Here is a 10,743-nt window from a genome sequence, read left to right on the forward strand (position 1 = left end):
ACATCGTTTCTCCTGCCTGCTGACTCTTCGCTCCAAAAATGATCACAAGCACTGCACTGTGCTCATGGATCACCCTTATCACCCTGTTATAAACCACTTCCCAGCTTGCCACATGGGTACTCCACTAAGGAATCGCTTGCTGAGAAATCATGCAAGGCTTCTCCTCTGGCACTGTACACTGTAGCCTCCACCATGCAAAGGCACAGCCTGACTTGAGATGAACTAAAACAACAAGGAAGAGACAGCATATTCTTCCAAGAGTTCACAGTATACTGCTGTTTCACCTATGACCACGAAGTGTCCCTATTCCTGGAGGGATGCTCAAGCACAACAATGTCTTTGGTATGTCCTCCCCCACTACTTTGCCCTAGTGAGGCAACATCTGGAGTACTGTGTCCAGTACTGCTCCCCAGTTAAAAAGACTCAGGCAACTACTGGAGAGAGTCCAGTGGAGGGCTATGAAGATGATGAGGAGACTGGAGTATCTCTCTTATGAGGAAAGGCTGAGAGACCTCAGTCTGTTTAGCCTGGAGAAGGCTGAGAGGCGATCATACCAATGTTTATAAACATCTGAAGGACAGGTGTCAAGAGAATTGGACAGACAAGAAAAGTGTGCACAACAACAGGACAAGGGGTAACGGGCACAAACTGGGGCATAGGAAGTTCCACCTGAACATGAGAAAAAGCATCTTTACTTTGAGGGTGACAGAGCGCTGAAACAGGTTGCCCAGAGAGGTTGGGAAGCCTTCTTCTCTGGAGAGGATTCAAATCCCACCTGGATGTGATCCTGTGCAACCTGCTCTAGGTAGATCTGCTTTAGCAGGGGGGTTAGACTAGATGATCCCCAGAAGAGGTCCTTCCTCTGCCAAACCCTGCCATTCTGTGATTCTGTGTGACCCTGTGTGGCTGAAACAAATGTTCTCTACTGCCTCCTACCAGGAAGACTGAACTGAGGCATGCTTCTGCCGAAAACCAAGAGGATGGGAAAACTTGCAGTCACTCTCTTCCCCTGTCTATTTAACAGCTCCATGAGTTAGGATTTTATGCAACTGATTGGGAGAGGCAGGAAAGGGGTTTCCACACTGTAACAGATTCAGGAGGAATACTTGCAATCGCTGATGCCACTAGCTAAAGGGGAACAATACTCTGGCATACTTCAGGGTAATTTTCACCTAGCAATTACTTTGTACATCAGTTGAATGAAAACTAACCAGTGGATTGGGATGACTTTCACATTGTCAGTGCAGCATTAAGTGTTTGCTATGCAGTCACAAAAAAGTCTACACTCAAGTATTTATCTTCATTTTTCTTGGGTTATTGAAAACAGCCAACTGTGATGAAAGGAGCCTCAAAGGACAACAGAATTTCGTTATGATGACAAAGCACAAGTTAAGAGTTCCTGTAACTTGGGAACAGAATTAAATATTTTTTTTTCTTTCATGTGTTTCAGGAAACATGAAACACTTCTCAGTATCTTCCACGTATGGTCTAGTAGTACTAGTCTAGGGGTACTGCAAGAGTCACTTCTCAGATGAAGCATCTATACTCAGCAAGACTTTTTTTTAAAGCCTTCAGGGTTTTTTGTGCCTTATGATGCTTCCAGAGAGACACAAAGATGAAAATAGAACAAAACAGGAAGAGACTTAACTACAAAAGTGAGAGGAAAAACTGCTCATGCTGAAAAGCCATATTCATAACGAGAGTTCAATCTCTTCAATACTTTTTTCCTCATCTTAAGGCATAATTCTATTCAAAGCTGAATACAATGACACAGCTACTCTAAAGATTTTCAAAATGCAGTGTTCTTACCTGTTTTGGTTGCTCTATGATTTGAAGGTATGGTCCATCTGCTAACATAAAAGAAAGAAAATTCATAATAGAAATTATGTTTCTATTACTATGACATACAAGTTGCAGGGATAAAATCAATGTCCTCGGGTGTCTTGAGACAAAATTTTTCAAAGCACCTAAGCATCCTCAGAACTTAAAAAAGTTAATTTTAGCTTAGAGGGCCTAAATAGGCAACTCTGATCACTCAGTTAAGACTCACAAGGGTGAGTAAGAACAGGATCTTCCCTTTGCAACTGACAAGCAGCCTGGCTTTCCTGAGCTAAGGTTAACTTTTGTACTTAAGGCCCTTCGGCTCTAAAGACTATACTCAGAAGCTTTTGGCCCCAGGGCTTCCTACTGAATACATGCTTTTGAAAGTCTAGAGGCAGCCAATGGGAAGCTCCGAGGTATGGGAACACAGGAGGAATTTAAGCTGTCTCAACATGCCCTAACAGTCAGAATTATTTTAAAAAAAACCAAAAAACGCACCTGGAATTGAGGAGACTAAACAAATTACATTCTTTCAATAATTTCAGATATGTTCTTGAATACACCATTGTGCTGTGCCTCTAAAAACACTGAACACACAGTATTTGACTACATATGCAGACTCTATAACGAGATCCATCTTTGAGCATGATGCCAACACACAGGATTTATTCTACTAAAATTCTACTTGTGTCTTTCACAGAAGGCTTCCTTAAACAACTTCCAGTCTTGCACCACTCCCTGAACAGGAGCTAACTTCATACCATAAACCTAATTCAAAATTCCCCAGTTTAAATAACCTTTGAGCAGGCCTTACATCCCAGGAGAACTCACCACCACCAGCTAAGAATTCATCACCTTATCAAAGCTTAGCTTCAACTCTGATCATTTCGATTATTTACATTGAGAAGGAAAGCTCTCTAGGTGAATGGCTGTGAAATAGGTACCTCTTAAAATGCAAGCCACTCCTGAGTCTGAAAATGGCAGGTCTGACGTATTATTTCCTGCCTCTTGCTAATCGGAGAAGAAGATTTGTACATCAGTACTAAAAATTCATATCCCAAGACTAAAAGCACACCCCAAATGATGATTTCACTGTGAATACCTACCCAGCTATAATCCTGTTGGAATTACGTATCATCACTCTATTAAAGGCATTGATACTAGGAATCAAGGAAGCTGACCGGGACACATGGAACCTCCAAAGCAGACAAGGTGCAGCTACACAGCAGAGCCTGCAAGCATATAAAGCATACTGCGCCCAGCCAACAGCCAGGTACGATCCGCCTCCAAACAACTGCACCATCTGCAAGAACCACACCACCCAGCTATCCCAGGTAGTACTTGGCTTCAGCACAGAACCACACACTCACATCAACTTTAATTCGCTAGCAGACCTAATGTTCACTGATAATTAAAAATAGCAGAGGATTCATTCATGTGTAGTTTGTAGTACGACTAGATGCATCCTCCTCAGCTCCTCAATACAACTTCACTTTAATAAAAAAGACCTTCATGTCTTTAGTCAGCACAGGTCTTAACTGAATAGGCTTCTCTCAAAATGAAAGTTGTGATAAATAATGCTAACAGAATTAGCGTTTTGCTGCTGAGGCTGGCTGACTCAGCAACTGAATTAGCTTCCTGCCAAAGTTATACTGCAAACACCAGTCACAATAATTTCACACACAAAGATCATTTATTCACCAAGTCCAACACTCTGAAAAAGTAAATAGTGCTACAATTAAAATTTTGAAGTCATGCAAAACAATTGCCTCAAGTGTACACATCACCTTACATTAGAAAGCACGAAAACCAGCTTGGACTTCAGAAACTTTAAAACACGTAGACTAACATTTTGGTGTGGTTTTATCTGTAACATGGATTCAAGATGAGTCAAGTTTTAACTTCAAGCCCTGTTATAATATTTAAGGCTTTCTCCACAGACCTCTAACCCTCCTAAATGCCCTAGGCATCTAAAATTTCATAGTGTAACAATTCAGAGGCCTCATATATTCTGGGCACCGGCAGAAACAATGCACCTAGAATACAACTGTGGAGTTCAACTTTCAACAAAACCTCCAGGGCAGGATCTGCCAGGTAATTGTTCTTTGGCTGTTTTCCCCTTAGGAATTAATTTTCAAGGCACATACAGTAGAATACTGTAGGCACAAAATACTACTGCTTTCTCTTAAACATTAGCCAGAAAAGGAAGCTAAGAGGCTGCAGCAGTCCCCCAGGATGCAGCAGACCCAGGTTCCAACTTCTCCTCAGCATAAGGAAATTCAAACTCCTAAGAGAGGGATAGGTACTATACTGGTATATTGTAAAGCTCAAGGGGAATTCTTTGTACCACTGAAATGGTTTTACCTTGCATGGCACTTATGGAAACAAAGAAAAATTGAAAACAATGGACTGTGGTTCTTATGCACCCTTGGAAAAAAGGCTTATAAAACCATACAAATATACTGACCCCAACAATGCAAAATATCTTACCTACTAATACTAGGAATGTGCAAAAAAAGGTGCTGTGTAAATGTACAAAGGCAAATTAGGTGTCTGTTATCATTAATCTAGATTATAGAAATCATACACCAATGTATTTAAACCAAAGTTTTATTTCAACCTTTGGGTTTTGTGACTAAACATTTTCTTTTTTATAATGACTAAAAAAATTATCTGAACCAGACCCAAGCAACAGTACAGAGAAGACACTCTAATGCAAGGCACTTAATTATATGTGAAATGCTATTTAAAATAAACCAGCAACATTCAAGGTAACTTCCAAGGACAAATGACATATTGTTTTGACTATAAAAATGATTTTACTTAGTGAAAGGTCTCATACAGCTGCCTTCTCTAAACTCTGAATACACCCCAGAAGACAGAAACTAGACAGAAACCTAACATAGGCTATGAGTAGTTCCTTCTTTCTCCCTCTCATCCTTTCCCATGGGGAAAAGATATTCAGTATTCTGCACAGGTAAGTTTTTAGTATTTCATTTCTATTAGTAGGCACATCTGGTCTAAGCAGACAGACAGCAGGAACCTGAAGACATACACTTCCTAAGAGGAACTAATAATGGCAAGATTTGTGATGATCTTCTGCATCTCTATTCTAGGCTGGAAAGTTGCTTGTTTCAAGTTCGTGTTTAATGAACAACCCCCTTTTGAGTGTAAAACAACTGCAAGAAGGAATGATGCTTAATGCATGGCTTAAGTTCTGCTTTTGCCCTACAGAGAGGCTAAAGTGGCACACAGTCATGGAGCTGGGCTCTACACAGGGATGACTCTCACTGTTGCCAAGAGCAAATGTTTGACATGAGCACTCCTCACTATTTGCCAGGCACTGCAGCAGTCAGGAGGGCTAAGAAATGCAAATAAAACACGCAGTCCTCCAGCCTGGGGGGGGGTTGGTGCAGGCTGCCACATCCTGGGTATGCTTTAGTGTTTCCTTTTCTGTCTTCTCCCCTCGGTTGCCACAGATTGACTCGCCTCCCCTCCAGACTGAGTCACAGTCCCACTTCCCTATGTCTTCTTCAACTGCTACATTTCCTCATTTTCCTTCCTGCCTGAGTCAGAGGCCCTCCTGCATCTTGACACTCCCACCACTTACATTCTTTCTTCCCCTCGACAGGCCTCACCCTGCACACACACAAAGGAGCCCTCATCTTAGTTCCTTCTTCCCATCACAGCAAAGTCAAGAAAACAGGGGTCTGTGAGGTTAGTGGGAAATCTGTGCAAGCCTGGCAGACCACAGGACTAAAGGGATACTTTATCTAACAGCTTAACTAGTACCTGAAGCCATTCAATTTAACCTGCAACCAGCTCTGGTTGAGTCCCCCCCTCATCTCTTCTCTGTTACTGCATCCCTGGAACAGGCTTCTCACCCTTGTAATTACGTGTCAGTTTGCTCAGTGAACATGGATGAAAATACTCAGAACCTCTAGGTTTTGATTATTAAATCCAACACCAACCCCCTTATCTCCATCCTGGCAGCAGTACTTGGCTGATAAAAGCTCAGGCTTTAGATTTAGTGTCTTACCCTTCGGCCTATCATATAGTTTACGTCCTCCCCTTCAGGGATTCAACCATACAGGAACAGAACACTCTTGCACCTCAGCTCTGCAGTGTTCAAAGCATGATGTTTGAAGCAAGCAGCACACAGGCTTAACCTCGCTCTTCCTTCAATTCAAAATACAAAACGTAACACACAAAAACCCACCAGGAGCAGTATACAAGCCTCTCATGCTTCTGAGAATTAGGGCTACTCCTGTGGGACAGGGAAAATGAACACTCATCTAATTTTTGGTTATGGTCAGGCTTCCTTGGAATCCCTAACATTTTCTCTCTCTGAAAAAAAAAAATACAATTAAAGTTTTTTATGAATGCTGTCTTCTTCCCTCTGTGCCTCTTCTCATTTCTCCACAACAAACATCACAGAGGACTGGGCAAGAGAAGGTTAAAGAAATACCAGTAAACTGCAATTTTAGCAGCCTCCAGGCAATGTTGTTCAGCTGCTGATAGCCTTGCTTCAACTTCACAGGCTTAAAATGACAACACCTTAATGCCAACAGCTAGCTAGACCAGAGCTCCTAAATGATTAACCAGTTCCCAAAACCACCTCTAACTGGCACACAGATTGGTTCGTTACACGGTTGTAGATGGCCTTGTATAATCACAGGGAAGTAAGAAGCACCCAAAATTATAAAACATTTTGCTCAGAACTTGGCCCATTTCCTCTCCAATTTAAGGCATCACTTTGTCCCTCCACTATACAATGGACATCGCATTGATGTATATCTGCTTTTACACTGCCTAAGTACGTGCCATGGATAATGCTCCCTCCATCTCTGATGTCACTGAGGGGCAAGATACTTCCCGAGCCAAAGGAGAGGCTGACTTTGTGACACCCTACCTTTGCTGCTGCTGGTGATTTAAAAACAAAGATCGATCCTGCAGTTTGGACTGTTACGGCACTTGTTATAGATACATCTTTTTGTCACCAAAGGGGACACAGAGACTCCTCCTCCTTCTAGACTTAGGTGTAAATATAGAACTTGAACCATATAACTACTAAAGCTTTAGAGCCAAAATAACCAACCCTAATTTTGACTTAAAACTGACATACGTGAGATAATACAAAAAGAAGCGAGCACGGACACTTGAGCACTGACAACCTCATTGAGAAAATCCTTGTCCTGACATCTCAAAGGTTTTCTACTTTTACTGTAAATATTAACATAACAACAGAACATCTATCATCAGAAAGTCCCCAAATTCCCCAGCTATTTGCTGATTTAGCTATGCTGGCATGATAACACCAATCCAAAGTTATATATTAAACCTGCCTGCCAAGGTAGTAAGTCTGACCTTGTGCAATGAACACATAGACTGAATGATGTGGACACCACACCAAATCACAAGGAACAATTAATGTCTTTGGTTCTTTCTGTTTATATCATCTGATTGTTCTAGAGAAAAATCCTTCTAACAATACTTATTCCACCCTCTCCATATCTCAGCTGAAGTACTTTTGCAAAATTATGTGTGAATTTTTAACTGGCCTTGCTGTGTAGAGAGAACTCATTAGTTCCTGTTTCGAAAAAAATAAAGCATAATATATAAATTATTATATTATCGTATTATTATATTAGTCCATAGGAACGACCCAATACAGTTTCAAGCAGGGAAGGAAGTATACATTGCAAGGATACTACCCCAGAAACAAAATCACCATAGCATCATCAGATGCCACTGAAATGACCAATCTTTTCTAAAACTTATGATCAACTTTTTGTCTGATAACTTGATATCCATGATCCTTTACTAAATCCCGTTTTGTAAATGGGGGAACTTGCCACCTATAGTGCAGCAGCAGACCAGAGCAATGCTACTAAAACCAAGGCCTTTTCTAAGCAATTTTGCAAATTAAGAATAGAGCTAGACTTACACCAGTGAATTCTTGACTCCCCCACATGGTTTTAAAAATAGCTGCTTTCTAGCTTAGACAGCACATAGGTATCTGAAAATCAGTTTTATATATCTGAATAATTTGTACGGAATGAGTCTGGCAAGAGGAGTACAGAGTAAGCTTAAAAGTTCTGCGTAAGAGAGCTCGTTATGGGGAAATCAAAATTCCAAGAACCTTAATTGTTTCACTGAAACTCTGCAGGAAGAGTGAAAAAAACCTCTTGGTGCACAAGTCCTTTAAACCTATACAGATGAATCTGACTAAACAATTTTATCTGCCTTAATAAAAACACACTGCAAACAAGTGATTGCAACACTAATTTCTTGGATGCTTGTTCATATTTGTCAAGAGTTTTGCTCATCAGAACGTTTCATCTTGAAACAAAATTGTCTGCACCACACGTGTTTCTTGATTCTCACTACTATTCAGTCAAGAAGACTGAAGTATGGTTTAAACCAGGAACCACTGAAACAGTTAAGCATGCCTTAATTTTTAAATCAGCATTTATTGTTACTTCAGGGTGGGATTTTACCTATGAAGTAAAAAGCTAACTGCTTATTTCATTTTACTCTTCACATCTTCACTGTCAAGTGTATAAAATATTGCAAATAAGTGATTTGCATTTTCAAAAAAATAAAGCAATCTGCAATACAGAAGATACCATCTGCATCCTGATACAACAGAGTAAAACAGGTCAACAGCAGAAAGTTGTCACGTTAAAATACATTAACAGAGTTTTCTAAATTCAAGCAAGAAGTAATAAAGAAATTTAATAAGCAAATCCAGACCAAGGTTGATCAAGCAGCTAATACTGGCTAAGATCTAACACACTTCTATTCGATATTACTCTTATGGAACCATACTGGAGGGACTGCATATCAGGCCTTTGCAGAATACTATCTGCTTATTTTCAGCGATGGTTACAAAACTTGACTCTGAACTTTCAAACTAGAGTTATTATTCAGGAAACTGTCAGGTTTTTAATACCATACCACCACTTTACAGGAAACGGAGAAGTCACCAAGAAGGAAAAACAGATTCGTATGATACAGGAAGTTGAATATACTCTACACTTTATTAGTGAAAAACAAGCACCTTAAGAATTATTATTACAACAAATGAGACACTGTTCAAAAAAAAAGTACATGTTGCACTCTGCAAACTGACAATACAAACGCCTAAGTCGCTGAAGATGAAAATTTAGGAAAAAATACAAAATAATTTATAAAAAGAGGTCTCTCAAAGCTCTTTAGCCACTCAAGCCATTTAACTAATCGAAACTTTCAGTTTCTGTACAAGCCAAAAGAAAACCAGACTTGCCTCACTTGAAAGTTTTACAAGGTAAGACTGAGATGCATAAAGGTGTAAAAGTCTAGTTGACAACTTTGGGATCTACTATTATGAAACACAAGAGTGTAAATAAAAAAGCCTCTGAACAGAACTTCACAAAAAAACAAACAGGAAGAAAACAGAAGAATAGCACAACCAAATAGCAACAGTTCCTACCTGTTCGTAGTGGTAAGTCTGAAGTGATGTAATTTGTATTATTAAATAACGCATTCATTCCCATGAGCTGATCCATTGCAAACATCTATATTTAAAGAAAATATACTCTTCATCACTACATGCATACATTACTTCATAAAGCATCTATCAAATTATCAGAATTTCAAAGTTCTCTGCAAACACTGAGACTGCAAATACTCCGGTGCAGCATGTAAATATTTTACACCCATGAGACCACACTGATATCAGCACAGTTGCTAAGAACACGCTTTGCCTACCTGCACTAACAACTACATATTCAAAAGAGCTTATAATGGTGAATTACAAAAATATGACCCTAGATCTCTTGCCTGAGGCCTGGCTGAATACCTGTGAGTTTTCATTTCCACTTCTGTGTTTAGACCCCACTAGACTACATTCCTCATGTAAACCGTTTCACAAGCTCTAATGCAAGAAAACACTTTACACAGATTAAAGTTTAATATTTTTTTGAACACTGACACATCTTAACTCACTGTAATTCTTGTCAGGTGTAAATCTATCTTCTTCCAAAGTGGAGCAAGCATAAAGGAGAAAATAGAATCTTTCTGAAAATTAAGGTCAGTAGAAATGATCTTTCTTCACCCTAACTTTTCACTCAAGCACTATTCTCATAGTTCAAATTAATCATGAAATAACCTAACGAGATCAGGAAGAGCTTCTGAAGAGCTAGGCCTGGTGATCTGTGTGAGTGCAGAACTTTGTAGTCACCAACGGCAACACAAATTTCACAAAAAAATTACAAAAAAGGGCCTTTTAGGGCATAAGGGTTTTTATTTTCAGATAAAGTCCAATGTCCACCGCAGAATAAATTTCAGAGCAAGAGTCACAGGCAGACAGGGCATATAAACAAGTTTTTTTTTTTCAACTGCTTCTTTCAGCAGGCCTAGCTTTCCTTTTCATTTCAGCTATTTCACCAGTAGCAAGCCACTTCACAGGTTACACCACAATAAAAAAGCCTTAAAGAAAAAAATCCCTAGATTTCCCCAAACCTGACTTCTGCCAATAGCTAGAATGTTTTTATACCTTCGTGTTGTTAAGCCTAGAAAATGACAGGACAATATGAGAGGAAGCCAAAACAGACAGCTAGAGGAGAATACAGGAATACTAGAAACACACAAATCTACCTACCTGAGGATCAGACACTCCCATAATATAGGGATCTTCTCCTGCCATTTTTAATCCTGAAACACAAAAACATAATCAGAACTCTCTTTATTTTTTCAATATACAGCAATAGAGGAACCTGAAAAACATTGGAGTTAAAAGCCTCATCTCTAACCCTTCTTATTTTACTCATAATGTTAATGATTCCTAAAATACTCTTACAATTCCCCGGTATCTGCGAGGGGTAGGCTAAGGACAGGATGGGCTACAGCTAGGATTTTCCATTACCTCCTGCCAAGCAA

The 10,743-nt window shown here is 39.7% G+C and overlaps 1 protein-coding gene across 1 annotated transcript in view; it reads right to left on the reverse strand.

Annotated features, from left to right (window-relative positions):
- NFKB1 (nuclear factor of kappa light polypeptide gene enhancer in B-cells 1) overlaps positions 1-10,510 on the reverse strand; it is a 46,080-nt gene extending 35,570 nt beyond the window's left edge. The window contains exons 1-3 of the mRNA XM_010133663.1: positions 10,466-10,510; positions 9,296-9,380; positions 1,810-1,850 (exon numbers count right to left, since the gene is read on the reverse strand). Of these exons, the coding sequence (XP_010131965.1) occupies positions 1,810-1,850; positions 9,296-9,380; positions 10,466-10,510 (171 nt within the window). The remainder of the gene's footprint in view (positions 1-1,809; positions 1,851-9,295; positions 9,381-10,465) is intronic.
- Between the last annotated feature and the right edge of the window lie 233 nt (positions 10,511-10,743).

Source organism: Buceros rhinoceros, unplaced genomic scaffold (assembly GCF_000710305.1).
Source record: "Buceros rhinoceros silvestris isolate BGI_N320 unplaced genomic scaffold, ASM71030v1 scaffold5483, whole genome shotgun sequence".
In the NCBI taxonomy this organism is placed as follows: domain Eukaryota; kingdom Metazoa; phylum Chordata; class Aves; order Bucerotiformes; family Bucerotidae; genus Buceros; species Buceros rhinoceros.